Source organism: Dreissena polymorpha, chromosome 8 (genome assembly GCF_020536995.1).
Source record: "Dreissena polymorpha isolate Duluth1 chromosome 8, UMN_Dpol_1.0, whole genome shotgun sequence".
Lineage (NCBI taxonomy): Eukaryota > Metazoa > Mollusca > Bivalvia > Myida > Dreissenidae > Dreissena > Dreissena polymorpha.
In genome coordinates this window covers 105767325-105787001 of record NC_068362.1, presented here as the reverse complement: position 1 = coordinate 105787001, position 19677 = coordinate 105767325, and the positions used below count along the sequence as shown (strand labels likewise).

At 35.3% G+C, this 19677-nt stretch overlaps 1 protein-coding gene and 1 long non-coding RNA gene across 3 annotated transcripts in view; both read left to right on the top strand.

Moving 5' to 3' along the window:
• LOC127843022 (uncharacterized) overlaps window positions 1–19677 on the top strand; it is a 118663-nt gene that overhangs the window by 27651 nt on the left and 71335 nt on the right. Inside the window, exons 4-8 of one of the 2 annotated variants that reach the window (XM_052372847.1) lie at window positions 127–488; window positions 1110–1175; window positions 8181–9086; window positions 10227–10725; window positions 11393–11757. The exons of the other annotated variant lie outside the window; for it this stretch is intronic. Coding sequence (XP_052228807.1) covers window positions 127–479 — 353 coding nt within the window. The 3' untranslated portion in view covers window positions 480–488; window positions 1110–1175; window positions 8181–9086; window positions 10227–10725; window positions 11393–11757. Of the gene's footprint in view, window positions 1–126; window positions 489–1109; window positions 1176–8180; window positions 9087–10226; window positions 10726–11392; window positions 11758–19677 lie in introns of those variants that run through there. 2 annotated transcript variants of the gene reach the window in all.
• Window positions 12442–19523, top strand: LOC127843046 (uncharacterized). The gene is made up of 4 exons (XR_008032064.1): window positions 12442–12832; window positions 13105–13232; window positions 17003–17138; window positions 18361–19523. It is a non-coding gene; the product is annotated as an uncharacterized LOC127843046 (long non-coding RNA).

Sequence of the window (19677 nt, the reverse complement as noted above, 5' to 3'; positions counted from 1 at the left end):
ATATTTTAGATGTGTAAAGGCCTCTTTATAGCAACATATGCGTAATACAATATCACTGCAGTATGTTTAATAAGATTATTTAACATTAACAGTAATTCAATATCTTGATGTTACTCTGTTTTGCAGTATGGAGGTGTGCTGTGAGTCCCACAGGGGACAGGCTGTACATCACCAGCTACATGGAGGACAATCTTCTCACCCTGGCCAGGGATGGCACACTCCTGGCTACATACTCAGACCCAGCACTAGAGGGCCCAACTGGTCTACATGTGACCCCTGCAGGCCAGGTGCTGGTCTGTGGATGCCTGTCCCACACTGTACTACAGGTGGGCTGGGAGGAGCAGAGTAAGCTGACTACGCTGGCTACTGAGGAGGATGGAGTGTGGGACCCATGGTCAGTCTGCTACAGCAGCACAACATCCTCCATCATTGTGGGACAGGCTGAGGACGACAACATCCTGGTGTTCAGAGTGGAATAGTGTGTACATGTATGTATTAGTTGTTGTAATTAGTGATTAGTATTTTAATTACAATGTGTTGTTTAGCATACCAACATAGTAGTGTGTGATGTTACAATACAACATTAAGTGTGTAGTTGAAGATACAAATAATTTATGTACATGTACACATATTGTTATCTGATTATACAATGTGAGGGGTTTTGTTGGAACATAAGATGTAATGCATATTATGTTATGTTGTCATATCATTTGTGTCATTATGGTCCTAACATTTAGTTCTTGTAAACTGCGCATGAAAAAACAAAGCATTTCAACTGAAAATTTCATATTTGTAAATAGATGCACTTGTACATAGCAACTGAGGCTATTTTTAGACTTTCATTTCTATAAACACCATGCCATGTAAGAAATGTATATGGATGAATATTTTTTAAATAAAATATGAAATTGTTTAAGTAATCTTTGGAGGAGTATATATTGATATTTTACGCAATGTTTACAGAAAGGTAACACTTGATGTGAGATTTATTAATTTGCCATATTTTATGCTGTTGAACATTTGTTATTGATTTTCATTACATTTATATAAATTTGTGTGAGTCCTAAATATACATACAAGAAAAACATCAAGCTATTTTGCTGCTACAGTCGCTGCTGAGTCAGGACAAGGATGCTGAGGATGTGGTGGACAAGGATGACCTGAATACACAGAAGGTAACAAAGACGTTTTAATTATCAGGCCTTTTCATGGCCAATTTGGGAAAAAATGCAATTTTGGGATTTTTATTTTTTCGTGCGAAAAGTCCATTGATTTCAGAAAAACAAATTTAATATAACTATTTCTAATACTTAAAATTAAAAGAATAAAATCATATTATGCTAGTAATATACTTTTTTTTTAGATCTTATTGAAATATAATTGAGACATATTAATCATAAGGCACTTATTATGCCCCCCTTTTGAAGAAGAGGGGGTATATTGTTTTGCACATGTCGGCCTGTCAGTCTGTCGGTCCTTCTGTCCGTCAACCAGATAGTGTCCTGATGATAACTAAAGAACGCTAAGGCCTAGGATCATGAAACTTCATAGGTACATTGATCACGACTGGCAAATGACCCCTATTGATTTTCAGGTCACTAGGTCAAAGGTCAAGGTCACAGTGACTCGCAATAGTCAAATGGTTTCCGGATGATAACTACAGAATGCTTAAGCCTAGTAGGATCATGAAACTTGATAGGTATATTGATCATGACTGGCAGATGACCCCTATTGATTTTCAGGTCACTAGGTCAAAGGTCAAGGTCACAGTGACTCGAAATAGTAAAATGGTTTCCGGATGTTCACTCAAGCATGCTTACACCTAAGATTATGAAACTTCATAGGTACATTGATTATGACTGGCAGATGACTCCTTTAAATTTTCAGGTCACTAGGTGAAAGGTCAAGGTCTCAGTGACTTGAAACAGTAAAATGGTTTCCTGATGTTAACTCAAGAATAATTTGGCCTAGGATCTTGAAACTTCATAGGTATATTGATCATGACTGGCAGATGACCCCTAATGATTTTCAGGTCACTAGGTCAAAGGTCAAGGTCAAAGTGACTCGAAATAGTAAAATGGTTTTTGGATGATAACTCTAGAACACTTATGCCTAGGATCATGAAACTTCATAGGTACATTGACTTTCAGCTCACTAGGTTAAAGGTCAAGGTCATGGTGACTTGGACACAGTAAAATGGTTTCCGGATGATAACTCAAGACTGCTTACTCCTAGGATCATGAAACTTCATAGGTACATTGATCATGACTGGCAAATGATCCCTATTGATTTTCAGGTCACTAGGTCAAAGGTCAAGGTCACAGTGACAAAAAACGTATTAACACCATGGCTGCCACTACAACTGACAGCCCATATTTGGGGCATGCATGTTTTACAAACAGCCCTTGTTAAGGAAAGAAAAACGCTTTGCGTATGGGTCCGTTTCACATACCCATAAATACGCCAGGAAAAGACCTGCTTATGTATTCCCTATGTATTAAGAATGCAAAAAAGATGAGGTGGAAAAGAAAAGTATGAATTTACTTAAGATAGAATATCCTCTTTACTTGTTTGTAAAGTGTAAACTCATATATATTCATCCGAAATTTCGTGGTCAAAAATGACTTTTACGGACACATTAGTTTATTTTGTGGATTTCTCAGTTCAGAAAAATAAATGATGAATTTGTGTCAGTTACTTTTCTGTGTGTGATAAACTTGTGGATCAGTGAACCCTTAAAATCAACCAAAATAATGTCCCTCAAATAATAATGGTTTACAGTGTAACCTGTGTATTAAGAATGTTAAAGATGAAATTGACAAGAATGATATGATTTAACAAAACATAAAATGGCGTCTTTTATTGTGTATATCATGTTTACAGCAGGACTTGTTTTACTTGAGGATCAATAACTCAAACCCTTCTTCAGCTCGATGCTTTCCAACTTATCAAACAGGAACCTCAGTTACACAACACCCGGAGAATTTCTGTCATCCTCATAAGGCCTTGAGGTTTTATAAAGTTGTTAGATATTTAATAAAGCTTATAAATATGATTCCATGGAATGTATTTGTTCTCAATAAGAAGGACCCTGGCCTTATTCCCAGAACAGTGTAATAAGGCTTAAGAGTTAGTTTTCATGCATGCAATGGCAACAATGTAAGGTTGCATGGGAAAACAAGACTTAATGCATGTGTGTAAAGTGTTGTCCCAGATTAGCCTGTGCAGTTTGCATATTCCATATTGGTTCGCTCAACGTTACAGCTACTGCACAGCAAAGAAGACAACTGTCTGGTGAAAGGCTGGCCATATTACAGTCCAGTGATGTCGGGGGACACGGCATTCCATGGCTGGGGATTGCATTTTAGCATTTTAATTTTAAAGCGGCGCAATAGGGGGCATTCTGTTTCTGACAAACACATCTCTTGTTTAGATCTTATCGAAATATGATTGAGATATAATTATCCTGAGGATATTATTTTTTTTAAATAAACGCTTTGGGTGTGGGTCCGTTGAACAGACCCATAACTTGGCAAGGAAAATGTATGCATGTGTATTTCCTGTTTATTTCGAATGCAAAAAAAGATGAGGTGGAAAAGAACAGTATGTAGTTTCATTAATTGTCATCCATGCATTTAGGGAATTTTGTTAATATAGGAAGTCTCTTCTAAACGAAATTCCGTCTAGCGGAGTAGCCTGTGTGGCTGTATGGGCTCATCTGGGAAGACACTTTACGCAATATTAATAATAAATTACTGTTTTCTCAAAAGGAGGCTCAAAGCAATTCCACCTACAGTCTGTCACAGAGTTTAACAAGATGAGCCTCGTTCTGGGAAAGGAGTGCTTAATGCATTCAAAGTGTCATCCACGCATTAGCCTGTGTATTGCACACACAGACTAATCATAGAGGATACTTTCTTATTGTGATGATTTTTTGTTTAAAGGGACTTTCTTCAAAACAAAAATCAAGTATTGGTGGAAAGTGTCATCTCATGTTAGCCTGTTAGGACTGCACAGCTAGGTTACTGTGGGGCACCACTATACACATTTATTAAGCCCAGGTTTTCAGTCTTTTTAAGGGTGGTATTTTTACATTTGGATGAGAAGAAATATGGTATACAAACAATATGATTAAAATTTGGTTAATGAGAGAATGACGTACATATACATTAAAATTCACAATAATTGTTAAGCGATAGTTATGTAAGCAATGGATGATGGAAATTACAGTGCTAAAATTTAATTCTCGTGATATTCCTTTTCTCAAAGATATGAAATCTCAATATATTTATAAATTACTGTAAATGGGTATTCAAAGTAAAACACTTATTCTTATTAAATTATGGAAGCTTAATTCATATAAATAAAGAAAGAATGAAAACAATTCAAAAATACAATTAACAAATGTATTGATAGTACCTATTGGTGAATTTGGACTTGTTCACAGATTAGCAGAATGGCAAATTTTTTTAAATTGTAATATACAATCGAAACCCGATGGCTCAAAGTCGCCTTGCATCAAAGCACGTTTGTATTGCTATATATTCATGAACATTTCAATTTTCACACATTCATTTGTTCGTTTTGCTTTAAAGCGGCAAGGGTCGCACAAAGCTGTTACTTGATTATAAGCATGTTATAATTTCAAACAAACATGTCATCCAATTAATGTTTAATTGATTCGAGTAAAATATGACATTTTGTATTAAATCTGGCGTTTTTCTTTGATGCTGTAATATAATGGCTGGAACGGCTGCATCACAACATGTTCTATGTCATCTTGAAGGAATAAATTATTTTGTATCTGTACATCATGTCATTCTTAAAAAAAAAATGAATTAATACATAATGTGCTGTTTAATTTTTTGGTGATGTGTATAAAATGCTTATGATTGCTTTGATTCTTAGCGTTATTCCTTACATATGATAATTTTTTGATAGTATATATAACTATTTTAAAATATTGATGACTTAAAAATATGACGTATATATTTTCTGTTCTTACTAATTCAACAAATTATTGCAAAGTTATGTTAGTAAACATACATCTATTTAAAATCAGTTCAATCAAATTCCAGATGGGTAGAACTTTTGTCGTCGGTCCCGGCGAGGTTTAGTTATTGGTTTTCGCCTGTATTGAGCAATTTATGTTTTTATCGTAATTAAACTAAGGAATACACCTCTCTAAAAAAGATTTTAAATTATTGTTCTAAATGAACAATTGTGTATCAAAATTAAAAAATAAATACAATAAAGCTTTTCAAACACTTTACTAAAAAAATATTGAAAAAAACTCTAAATTCATTATTATTTGTTGGAAATTAATTAATGTTCATTTGGTGGGTTTACTAATCCACGAAATAAACTCAAACACATAACAAAATAACCTGGGGCTAATTCCTGTTATTACAAAATCAGGAATCCACAAATTTACGTGTCCATGAACAAGTATTTTTTATAATCTGGAGGTGCCAACAAATATAAATCATTATCCAGTATCAGGGAGGTAACATTCCAGTCTCCAGCTTGAATTAGTGATTAATATTTTGCTTTATTTTATCTGTCACGGCCTTTTTTGAAATAATAGTCTGTCAGAAAGGGGCCAGGACTCAGGGCTATTTTTCCTTCTTAAGGAATGGCATTTTTTCACGAATTTCAGAATTTCGTTACTCAAATTTTCACAATTAAAAATAGTTTGCAACTGAAATTAAGGGCAAGTAGTCTGTAACATAATTTTACTCCCAGGTGTATATGAACAGCCATTTATTTCCCTATTTTTAAAGCACTCATAATAGACACTTCTGTATTTGCAAGTGGAATAATAAAATGAGCACTGACACTTAACATTGCCACAAATAATTTGTTGATGGGTTTTTACAATTAAATTCCGTGCAATTAAAAGACCCATAATTCTCAATTTGAAGATTTTATGCTAGGAATTTTCCCAATAGTATTTATTATGATGCAAATTTTCCTTATTTGTGTGGTGCAGATGCTTTTTTTGCAAAAAATGCTGGTGTATTACTAACTTACATGTACAAGTTCAAAATACTGACTGGGCCAAAATATTTCATATTGGTCCCCTTAATGTTACAGCAATTGCTGAGCACAGCGGAAGACTGTTTAATGAAAGGCTCAGCCGTATCAAAGTCCAGCAATGTGCGGGGACGCGGCCTATCCATATCCGTATATTACATCATTTTAGCTGTCACTAACAAGGGAGATAACTGTAGATCTGCACCAGCAGTGAGTTCTTCCTCTTAAGTTGCTTTTTAATTATTTTAGCTGACACTGACAACGAAGATAATTAAAAATCTGCACCAGCTGGCTGTCGAACTATGATTTTTTTTAAATGATCGGCCCACTGCAATTTTTTCTCTCGTGTAAGGGCCCACAGTACACTTTCCCTCAAAACAAGAGCAGCTATGTTTTATTGTCCCCGATAAACAAGGGGATTAGCGCTCGCCAATGGAGATAAGCCCCTAGGCAATGTTTTCTTATCGCCTTGTACACACATCCCCGATCAGTCCCCCATTGTGATCATGAATGCTTTATCTATCGATGGTTGATGTAACATGAATTTTGATTAGTGCAGCAAATGGAAGCAACTGCTACAGGAGGTTGTAGAATATGGTCTGATTATTGCTGACGCAGGTGTTTTTCCTTCTTTGAGAAGGCCCTTTCCCCTAGACGTATTTTTCCTCTATAAAAGTTAACTTGTTTTTTTTGGAAACCTTTTATTTGGGAATTTTTAGGTCCCAATATATACTTTTTACATTGAGATAGGCCCCTGAATTTGAACCGGAACAAAACACTGACAAAGGTATTAAAACTTAGTATTCATCATTTTTTGCAAGGAAATCACTGAAAAAGACTACGATGAGATAGTTAACATGTCTGTTGAAAAGAAAAACAGATTCATAAATTTGCCGAGCAACAGATAAGAATTTGGCAGAATTCAGTATTTAAAATAATTCAATGCGGGGAATCACGTTGTCAGATTTGATAAAAAAAATGGCCGCCGATGCATCAATTCGATGGAGAAATTGAGTCTTCAAACATTTTCCGTCAGGAAATCGCGAAATATTCCATGAGTTACCTCCACACTCAGACCAACCAGCGGAAAACGGTTCCGGCTGGCCCTATGATAGGCGTTATCCGATTAAAAACAAGTACGTAATAAGGTAGATGTACCTGTTTGAAGACTCAATTTCCCATTAAATCGAGGCATCGGCGGCTATTTTTTATCAAATCTGACCACGTGATTCCCCGCATTTATAATTGAGTACCGAGAATTGAGTAATGTCAACCTATTAATGGCTCATTGGTAAAAAAAATAAAATTGAAACAACAATTCGATCTCAATATATGAGTTAATCTGATCCAGTGTAGAAAAATATTGTATAATTAAATTATCTGTTGCCTTGAATTTGTTTGAAAACAGTAAAATATGTTAAATTGATTATTTAAGACTTTCATTATTTCCCCCAAAAATTAGGCGTTTCGCGCAATTTTTTTCCTTAAAAAAGGCAAGGTCTTTCCCAAAAAATCAGAGAAAAAAACCTGTGACGTTATTGATTTGTGAAAAAAATGGTGGAAGCAATACGAGAGTTGATGTGGATAATCGTCAGTTTAAACCTGTAAGTTTCGAAAATCTAAAACTTTTAATATTGTTGTGAATTCACACCAATGACTAAAGCTTAAGACTTCCGAAATGTGCTGATTTACTTGTTATATTCCATTAATTCATATCACAAAACACCATTTGTATAAGCATTAAAATTCACCTTGCAAAGTGCCAAATTAAAAAAGTATATATATAGGGAGGGGGGGAACCCTCCCAAACCCTTCCCGGTTGGGCCCCCCCAGTCAAAAAATCCTGGGTACGGCCCTGTGTTATGTCTTAATACACAATAGTTTAATTGTATTAACGTTCATGCTATTGACGTCAATGAACCAATAAAATGCCAGATTAGACATTCATGAGATAGACGTTTTGCTCTTGAAAACCTTTACATCCAAGAAGCAGAGTTTTTAAATAATGTAATATAAACATCTGTTATAAATTCATATCACCCACTGTGCCTTAACATCCAACCAAGAAGCAGAATTTTTTAAAGAATGTAATATAAACATTTGTAACAAGTTCATATCACCCACTGTGCTATTGTTGTTTTTAGGAGAGCACCAGCATTGATATGTAGTTAGCCCAGCAACAGCTCCAGTCCGGCCTGCAGGAGCTCCAGTCCAGGGCGACCCTTCTTCTCTCCTGACCCCAAGCTACTCCCCTAGACCTCAGGCCTCAAAGGGTCAGCAGTGTTTAACAATTCCGTTCTGCAGGAAATTCTGAGCACATCGAGATTTCATGTGCTGTTCTCAACTACCGCTATGTCCGTGTTGAGTTTCCCACACTTGCATCTGAGTAGTTTTGTTTAGCTGGAGTGCCTGAGTGGGACGAGTGCTAAAGACACCAGGAGTTATAGCAGTAGTTTTGGTAACGCTAACAGTCAGTTCTCGATGTTGGACATCACGAAGAATGACCAGTTAAATAACGTGTTCCATTTTTTTATGGGACGAACAGAAATTCAGCAAAGAATTTGAGAAAATCAAGAAACAATTCAAGCCATGAATTCAACAGTGTTACCTCGCCAAGGGGAATACTTTTGATGTTGATAGTGCAGGCAACAGTAGCTGTGCGGACTTTCACGGTTTGTCCTTTCAGGGGAAAAAGTGTCCTAAGAGAATGCGCTTTTGACGCTAATGCTGACAAAGGCAGTAATGACTAGGTTGTGAACATACAGAACACGATACATCAATGGGGTGTGTTCTTATGGCGCGAAATCCGCGAAATATTGGAAACACTCTGCTAAAAGCGAACATGTGCGTTTTGTTACGAGAACTTGAAACTCCGAGCCCAAAGGGCATCGTATTGATTCGAGGCTAAAGAAGGCCTTGAAATATGACAGCATTTTTGTTGTATGATCCAGTGCGCCATTCGACGCTCAACCGAAGTTAATCAGAACTCAAACTCAATCCTTAACAATATCAGTGAGGCCAGCGTGTCATCTCAGCTTGTTGAGCTTCAGGTGAGACCTTACTGTTTTATGTATTTTGAAAATTGGGGCTGATATTTCAATTGATAAAACAATCCCAATTTAAATCAAAACAGCAGGATTTTTCCTAAATTTTCCTAATTTCAAATATTGTTTCATGTACAATAAACTCTGCGCAGAGCTAGCCCCTGTTCTAGCACATTTAATAGTCTTTTATGAGAATAATTGGCTTGATTTGCAAATTTCACTAAGTGTTATTAATATTTTGAAGTTGTTGGTGTTCTAAACATTGTTTATTTCACATAAAATTGGACATGATTATTATTTAAAATATGGCCTGGATGTTTGCAAAACAATTGCACTTTATTGCTTTCAGAAGTGAAACTTTAAGTCTTAAGTATGTCCTACAAAAACTTGGCTATATATTCGAGAAATCAACAAATATCAATACAGCGAATTAATTTAATCAGAAAATGCTATAATTACTAGTATAATGGCCCTGGTAGCCAGATAGAGTGGCGTAGGTTTCTCTCACCATAGATGTCCATCGTTTTTTGTATTTCTGTCTAACTCATATACAAAACGTGTTTGATCAAGTACACATACACTTAGAGTATTTAACTCACATCTATTGTTTCTAATGATATGTCATACAGTTGTATTGTTTTACTTTTGATGTTGTTCAGTCTCACATTCTTAGTTTTATACATATAAAGGTGTACAGTATCATGTTTTAAGTTTTATAATGACATATTTAAAGAGTATCACATTAAAAATTATATAGTATTACATGAATTTTAAAGTTGTTGATTCTTACATTTTGTTGTATAGTTGCACTTTTTAAGGAGTACAGTCTCACACTTTAATTTGCTAAAGTTATGCCTGTTTTTGTTTTCTGTTTAGATAAGTATTTTACCTTGCTACAAACTGTACTTTACCGTGTATTCTTCGCGGTTTTAAACAACAAAATTTTAATGTAAAGTTGGTGAAAGTAACTCATTGATTCAACGCTATTCTGAGTTCAAATTGGTGAAAAATTAATTGCGATATCCTGAATATCAATTATAGACGCAATGTTTGTCATTAAAAAAGGTGTGTAAAGTAAGTTTGTTTTAATATTCATTCGTCACTAAATACAATCTGGGTTAAGTTTGCTTTCCATTGCCTTTTCAGCAAACATGAGCCAACAAGACAAACATTATTGTACAATCCCGACCCCCTTTTGCAAAAATATTACAACTCTCTCAAGAAATTCAGCACGAAATCCTCTTGTGTCAGCCTTACATGCTTCCTATCAAGATATTTTCCCATGTTTGCTTCATCAACACTTCCAACAGCGGATCCTTGGTAATTTAGACTTCCGTTCCAGCGTGGATGGGGCTTAGCAATAAATTGATGCTGGGCAACGGCAAATTGTTCGGGACGAGTCGCTCGAACGGAAATGATCTGACCCAACAGATAGCTTATAGTGATGTGTCCATTAATGTGACTGACCTCGATATGTTGCTTTTAAATAATGCGAACCTTACACCAGAAGAACAGTCTGCGAGCAATTAAGGCCATTTAACAACCGTTGTTGTCTGGAATTCACGGCTTTGGGTTGACGAATTTGGCGTCAGGACTTGCTCTATCTCTGTCTACGGCAGCAGCAGCAGAAACAACAAAAAAACAGGTAGTATTTGAGCGGTGCTCTGGGATACGGGTTTCAATGTATGTGCTTAAAGTGTCATCCCTGATTAGCCTGTGCAGACTGCACATACATTGAGTCATATTGCTTAAAGTGTCATCCCTGATTAGCCTGTGCAGACTGCACATACATTAAGTCCTATTAAAGTGTCATCTCAGATTAGCCTGTGCAGACTGCGCATACATTGAGTCCTATTAAAGTGTCATCCCAGATTAGCCTGTGCAGACTGCGCATACATTGAGTCCCATTTTACCAGAATGAGGCTCATATAAGTGTATCAGTCTTCTTTCTGCCCGATTAAGGAAAAGTTCCTAGCATCAAATGGGAATTTTGGTGTTTTTAAATTTATCAAACTTGGTAAATAAAAAGCAAATAACAGTTGATATCATATCAGTTTAAATCACAGAAGGTCAGCGCACAGTGTCGTCTATTTTTCAGCCAAAGGTCAGCCCCTGAACCCAAAGTTTATCATTGTATAACAAAAATTAATATAATTAATGTAATTGTTTCATTCGTTTTAATTTGAGTAAAACAATTATTTAATGCCTTTAGTACATTAAACAATAATTTTCTTTATTTATTTTTAATATTTATTTAAGTGCCTGCATTTTGTTTTAAGAGCCAGTTCTTACAGAACTCTATTCAATCATAGATTGGTAACCAGCTGTACAACAGGCTCTCTTGCCAGCTGGGCCCAGACACCCAGGGACACTTCCTTCGCATGGGTGGTGGTGGGTGGCTCTCGGCGAAGGACTTTTGGGCAGTTCAACGTGTCCTACTCGCAGAGTGCAACCAATCTAAACATGGGGCTCCACATTTTCCTGGTCAAGATTACCTTATCCAAATAGTAGATTGGTAGTGTAATTTACTTTGTATTATGTGCAGTTGTTTTACTCCAAATTTCAATTCAAATAGTTTGTGTGTGTTATATATTGATAATACTCTCTCATGGGTGCTAACTTAAAAAATCATCAGGTAATCGTAAATATTTGTATTGTTTTGTATTGCCTTGAAAGTGTGTAAAGGGGGGGGGGGCTTTAAGATTTATCCTTGTCAGTAATTCTATCTGTCATTGCTTCCATCATTCCCTATGTCCAACCCACCTTTTTGTTGTTGAACTGCACTTAATAAATATGTATTATAGAATTATTGTGGCAGCTGCATGAGGGCTGTTGGGCAGTGGCCGCACCTATAACCTCTGCTCTCTGTTTTAAGACAATTTAAATCGGATCTTCATGAAAGTTATTCATCATGTTTGTAGGCTTAATAAAAATGTTCTTGTCTAATGAAGGCAAATTGACCGTTCTGCAATGATCAATAAAAACCAGTCTTCTGGAGTAGTGTAGTTTTTCTTCTTCATTTTTAGGTATACGAACTGTCTGTAAAATTGCGACTTGTCTTAGCATAAATGCAATTAGAATTTATTTAAATTTCTTATTTTTGTACAGCTCATGCATTGCATAACTGTGTAATGCTTTGAATAGTGTATCGCACGTGTCTATTTAAATGTCAAATATTGACTTGCCTTCAAGGCTTGACATTGCAGTGAATAGAAGCATGACTTTCTGCTAATGCAACTAGATATTCACTTTGTTGATATTTGATTTCATAGGTCATGCCAGTGAACAAGGCACCCTTCCTTAACCCTCGCCGACTGCGCTAAACGGGAACCTTAACCCTTACAATGCGGGATCCGAATTTTTAAGGCCTTTGCAAACAGTTTGGATCCAGATGAGATGCCACAGAACGTGGCATCTCATCAGGATCCAAACTGTTTGCTATTCTGATAGTATGCTTTGAAAAAATCGAAGAAAATGCTAATTTTATAAATTCAGCAGACGACAGTTTAGCAGACGACAAATTTCCCAGCATGCAAAGGATTAATATACATGAGATTCCAGGCGGAATTTAAAATCTGTACCACTCTGATCTCCAGTAGCAGCCCCAGCTGTGGGAGGCAGATTCATGATGCACCTATGGCCTTAATTATCTCTGAACATCCCAACCTCACATGACCTGTAGGGCGGGGATGTATATAAATGATCATTAAATCCCACAAACCAAGGAGAGGTTATATTGGAGTCAATTTTATGTAAGTTGGTCAGTTAGAGGGACGTTTCGTCTGAATTTTCTGTAAATATATTTTTACCTCACCACATCTACATTTCTAAAGGGATTAAGTTAAAACTTCAATCATGTGAACCCCATGAAGTTTGGATTGAGAGTTAGTGGTCATTTTGTGACAAAGCGCTAACTAAGTATTGGTCAAGTCACTGTCTTGCATAAAAATATTTTACTGTTTCTGTATCTCACCATACATATATATATATATATATATATATATATATATAAGTTGTTTTCCAGTGGTTCGTGTTCAGTGTCAAGCAGTATCCTAGTAATCGAGCCAGGTCAGCGCAGCAGCAACAACAGATGCAGCAGCAGTCGTATGAAATACATCAACAACTGGTGCATATGCATTAAACTATAAAGAAGTATGAATGTAAACATGTCTGTATAAATTTAGTTTATTCTCAACCATTTAATATTAACTTGTTATATTTTATCAAAATATATGTAAGCATATTGATACTTATAACTTTGCTTTGATTAAGTGTTCATTTTATTTCACTCTGCCTCTTCTTGCCATGTTGAGGATGGCCCGCACATTGCCCCTGTACTGACCTGGGGTTATTTGTATGGTCTATGGGCTTGGATGGTCATGGAAGTAAGAAAGTGTATGATTTTAAAGGGATTTGTTCACAGATTTTGTATTTATTGTATGTTATTCCATGAACTGTACTATTTCCATTGTAATTCAATATATTAAAATATATTGCAAATTCTTTAACCCATTTATTTAACATTCTTATTCGTTATCTGCAAATAAAGATCCATCGTTATCAGTTAAGAAAAGGACACTAACATAGGGCATCAGCAAGAACAACCAAGAACGTTTCCTTTTAATATTGTAAATCTTTCTCAGTTTGCAAAATGTATGCAGAAACATTGTTGCCTTGTTTGATTAATAAAGGATTTTATTACAGGACAGGACTATATCTTTAAACATTTTCTGTAAAATATTGTTTTGTCATTTGCAGAAAGCAAGTTGACTACGTAATGTGGTATCAAAGTCTTAAAGGAGAAACACTTAAAAAAAATTTAGGAAGCCAAGATACCATGCACAAATTTCTAGCTGCTTACCTACTCTGATATGTAAGAGTTTAGTTTTAACCTGCACATTATATATACATTTATTTCAGTAAAGATTTATGTAATTGAAATAAGTGTTGGTTTCCATGCAAACATTTAAGATGTTATGTTATTCACTATAGTAATTTAGTAAACATATCACAACAATTACAAAAATATTCAATGTCTTAAGAATATCCACAAAACAGGTGTTTGTCATAAATAATTAGACATATTAAAGTTATTGATAACGATTCGCACATTATGATAAGTTTTGTCCACCAGTTCATACTTTAAACATGAAGTTTGACGTTTTTAAGCGCATGTTCCAATGATGTTATAATACTGTGGAATCACTTATTTAAAGGAGGTCTCATTTTTGCGCATTAAGCATTTCTCCAATTAATGATCACCAGAATATTTACCAATTAGGTTTTCCGCATTTGTATGTCCCCCACTATAGTGGGGGACATATTGTTTTTGCCCTGTCTGTTGGTCTGTTGGTTGGTTGGTTGGTTGGTTGGTTGGTTGGTTGGTTGGTTGGTTTGCGCAAACTTCAACATTTGCAATGACTTTTGCAATATTGAAGATAGCAACTTGATATTTGGCATGCATATGTATCTCATGGAGCTGCACATTTTGAGTGGTAAAAGGTCAATGTCAAGGTCATCTTTCAAGGTCAAAGGTCAAATATATGGGTCAAAATCGCTCATTTAATGTACACTTTTGCAGTATTTCAATATTCAAGATAGCAACTTGATATTTGGCATGCATGTGTATCTCATGGAGCTGCACATTTTGAGTGGTGAAAGGTCAAGGTCATCCTTCAAGGTCAGAGGTCAAATATATGTGGCCCAAATCGCTTATTTTATGAATACTTTTGCAATATTGAAGATAGCAACTTGATATTTGGCATGCATGTGTATCTCATGGAGCTGCACATTTTGAGTGGTGAAAGGTCAAGGTCAAGGTCATCCTTCAAGGTCAAATATATGGGTCAAAATTGCTCATGTAATGTCACTTCTGCAATATTGAAGCTAGCAATTTTATATTTGAAATGCATGTGTATCTCATGGAGCTGCACATTTTGAGTGGTGAAGGGTCAAGGTCATCCTTCAAGGTCAAACATCATATAGGGGTCAAGGTCATCCTTCAAGGTCAAACATCATATAGGGGGAAATTGTGTTTCACAAACACATCTTGTTAATGTTACAACTTGTAACTTACAAGTATTTACAATTGACAATTGACAATTTGTTTTCAGATGTTCACATATAGCGTAAAGAAATAGCGTTTTTGGTGTAGAGTGTAAATTTTATAGAGTTTACAATTAACACACAGGTGTCTGTTTGACAGTGTTCCATACAAAAAGTTGTATATTCAACTATTGTTTCATGTTGCCCCTATTCGAAGAAGAGCCCTGTAAGGGCATAGTCTGGAACCAACTAGAGCACATGTTTGTTGCCCTAAACAAGCCAACATATAATTGCGCTTGCCCATTTTGATTTGCCACAAGGTGTTAATGAACTGTATTTCAGGTCAATTTTTGTTTTGAAATGTACAGTGTGTAAAAAATATATACCCAGAAATTCAAGTGATTTCCCATTATAGCACAAACATAACTCATGTAAGGCTTTTTTGTACTTACACATAAAAACTAAATGTGTTATAGATTATTTTGATTATCTTCAAATATGTTTTTTTTCCCTAGAATAAGTATTTTCAACCCGTGTCTTCTTAACACACCACTTGTTTATTGTTTTGTTTTTAAACACTATTGAAATAAAATTTGGTAATAAACCAAAAGAAACTAAAGTATACCCTCTACTTATTTTAGCTTAATTTTATTGAACATCTACACAGTTTCAAGTGGCTTCCCAATTCTGTAACACCGTGAGTACAAGGCGGGCTTTAGTTAAAACCTTTCACTTGTTTATATGAAAGTGTATAGCTTATAACGACACTCACAGATGTGTTGCCGGAGTCCATTTGTGTATCCTTTAAAAAGCTAGTATTGTCTTCATTTTTTTTGTTAGCGAGTATGTTTTTGGAGAAAACCCGAGCTATTGTCATAGCCACCTCGTCATCCGCCGTCCGCCGTAGGCGTCGTGCTAAAACCTTTACATTGGCCATGACTTTATAAATATTGAAGCACCTTGATATGTGGCATGCATGTGTATCTCATGGAGCTGCACATTTTGAGTGGTAAAATTTCAAGGTGAACATCATATTTCAAGGTCTAGGGTAGAAAAAACAAAGTCAAGGGAAGTAATAAGCTTCAAATGGACATAGTTATCTGACCTGTCCACGTATATATTTTTGTTAAATAAATCAAAGCTGCGCAGTAGGCGGCATTGTGTTTCTGACAAACACATTGTCGTAAAAGGTCAAGGTCATCCTTTATGGTCTACGGTAAAAAATACAAATTTAAGGGAAGTAATAAGCTTTACAAAGGGAGATAATAATTCAATTTTGAACATAGCCACTTTATATATTTGGCATGCATGTGTATCTCATGGAGCTGCACATTTCGAGTGGTCAATCACAGTCACGGTAGTGGCTTTTAATTATTTGCTACTAAAAATCTAAAAATAGAGATTTGTTAGAGACAATTATTTTCAAGGGAAGTAATCTATAAAATTATAAATCTCATATTATTTTTTTATTTTTTTCTATGTTTTTTTTTTTTGATTATGAAAAAGAAAAAACTCTGGCTATGATCTCTTTTAAACCACAGGCCTTGGTTGTCAGTGATGTCTGACTTGGTCATTTTAAACTGTCTACAGACCCCCCCCCCCCCCCATTGGATTGGACAAACTCCAAGGGAAGTAATAAAGCTTTAAAGGGAGATGATGTCTATACCTGCCAAATGATAAATTGAAATTTTATTTCAAAGTGGCGCAGTAGGGGGCATTGTGTTTCTGACAAACACATCTCTTGTTGGGTCACTAGGTTAAAGGTCAAGGTCACTGTGACCTCTAAAAAAATTTTTGACAAGCTTTTGCAGCAAAGAGTTGGCACCGGCTATGCGGTGCTCTTGTTTCATTTGGCACATGATTGACTTTCTTTCCAGGAAAATCAGATAACAAAGCGTTGATGTTGTTCTGGATGCATTAGCAGTCACAGTACATGAACCGACAGTAGTCATCATCTCGAGATTCTGGCCTCTGAACCATCAGTCTATGAACATAATGCAGAGCAATCTAGGGGTGAGTTTTTAAGTCATGTGTTTATTTTTGGTATTCCCACTAATTCAGAGATGTGTGGGTGCATGTAGATTCCCCCTTGTCCGTCGATACATCAATCCAGCTGTCAGATTTTGTGTCTAGTGTAACCTTGAAAAGTATTGCTTCTTGTGTGATGAAACCAAATATATTTACCATAATGCAAACTTTCCTACTTGTGTATTTCGTTTCATAATTTCTTTGATATAAATTGAGTTTTGAGACACAAGTAGAAAACCTTTGTCTTACTTCATACAAGTCATTTGAGTTTGCTCAGAAAAACTCTCGCCAAATGCATATTTTTGGGGCCATCATCTAGTAGGCCCTTCCTTATTGTTATTTATGATTAGGTTATATTTGTCCGATAGCAAAAAGTATCTTTATAAAAAATTCGGATACAGCCTTACAGAGCTCCAGATAAGAGGCGTATCTGCGTACTTACGCATTGAAAAAATAAATAAACGCATTAAAAATCGACCCAGTACGTAACAAAACGCAATACAAATATTGGTACGTATTTTAAATCGATTAAAGTGCATAACCGGTTTAACCAATAATCCAGTCGAGTTTTTAGTGTAAGTTAACCTTTGAATCAAAAGTAAGTAAGTGAATCAAAATAAGCTTGTAATAAAAATTGGGGGCCCATAATGTTTGTGGATCATAACAGGGACGTTTTAAGCGACCATCGGCTCATGCGGGAATATTTTAAAACAAGTCTGTTCATATTATTATTCTGAGTTCATTCTGTTTGCATTTAATAAAATTGATAACAAATTATAGGGCCTAATATTTCTAGATTTAACACGCCATAATACTTTGTCAGTTTTCTATGGAAATGGAAAATACCCCTCAACCTTCCAAAATACCCTTTTTGGCTGAAACAAAGGAGTAAAATACGCTTTAACAATAATATCAGGGGGTAAAATACCCTTTAGACTAAATCCTTATCTGGAGCTCTGCAGCCTTATATTGGCCGGGTGCCTTAAAGCGCATTTTTTGTACCCTGGGTATATTGTGGTATACTTTAAGAGTACCTGGAATACTCTTAAGTAGTACGCGAGCCAACAAGGACCAATCGAGCCATCATTTCCTCTATGGATTCAAATCAGATCATTCGAAACACCCTATGGAAGTTCTGTGCTTGTTCTTTATTTCCTTTGGTTTCAACAATAGAAGGAAAAAGTGTATTACATCTTTCTTTTTTCAGACGCCAATGGACGAAATCAAACTGACCGATCAGCAACAAAGCCTGTTGCAGCAGTTGTTACCATATTGACCCCAGTCAAATCATGGAAGCTTAGACATAAATACTGTTTAAGATGTGCCAGTCTCTACAGACCTCGTGGTCTGTTACGCACTTACTCTGACAGGTCTCATCTTTGGATTTTGTGACGGGTGGAAAATGAATAACCTTGTTCATATTGAAATGGCAGAATGAAAAAGCACAACAACTCACGCGAAAAGCCATATATTAATTTGACCAGTCATGGTTTATTGGAAGAAAAACAATCTGTCATGTATTATGGAAACTCTGATGCTGTGAGTCATTAACAATTGATGAGATGTGTTAAATGTAGTTAAGTATAATGAGATTAAGGTAACTTGATAAAGGCGTGTATGTTAAGTATTATTTTAAGCACACATATTGCACGTCTATATAATTATTTGTATTACGAAACTTGCATCTGTTAACGTTATATGCATGGAAAATAAATTTTACTTCAGACATTCTTTCATACGTTGAGCTTGAGATAATTCAAAGCTGTTTTAATGATGCTGGTAACTTGGACGCAATCACAAAATATGTATTGGATTTGGTTCATGTAATAAGCATGTTTCAGTTTTCTGTTTTTACATGCAATATAGAAATGCTAGCTAAAATAACTGTGCAGAAAGGTTGAGAGTTTGAGGCTTCCTATTTGATCTGTCTGTCTTTTTCTATACAATAATCTTATTAAGTTTGCTCATTTGGGTCCGTTTTTTATCAAGAATCTTGTTAAGTATGGCAGTATTTGAAATGAATATAAATTGAATGTAGACAACATTATTTAATCTTTCAATTGTCAGTTCTGTATTTACTTCTTTTACTTAATTGATTTGAATGGAGATTGTTTGTTAAATTATAAGATAATTACTTGTTCTTTATTTGGAATGCTTTAATTGTTTTGAAACTGAGTATTTAAAAATAAATTTATTAAATAATTATGATAAGGTTCATGAATAAAAGCCAAAGTCGTGATTGTTATTGTCTATTTTTTGTTGTTATATACATTATTTACATGCTCATAAATGTTGACAATTGTGTTCGGACATAATATATGTTTTATGTCTTACATTTGTGTATATACACATTTTGAAGACCGGATTTTCATGCTCCTAACTATTTACCGGTAGTAACTTTACCAAAAATAAATGTTTATCACTGTATGATGGTAAATTTTGCAACTGATATATAGAGCAACTTTAAAATAATTGTATGTTCGATGTAAATAACTCATATATTGTTTCCATTTTGATGAGATAA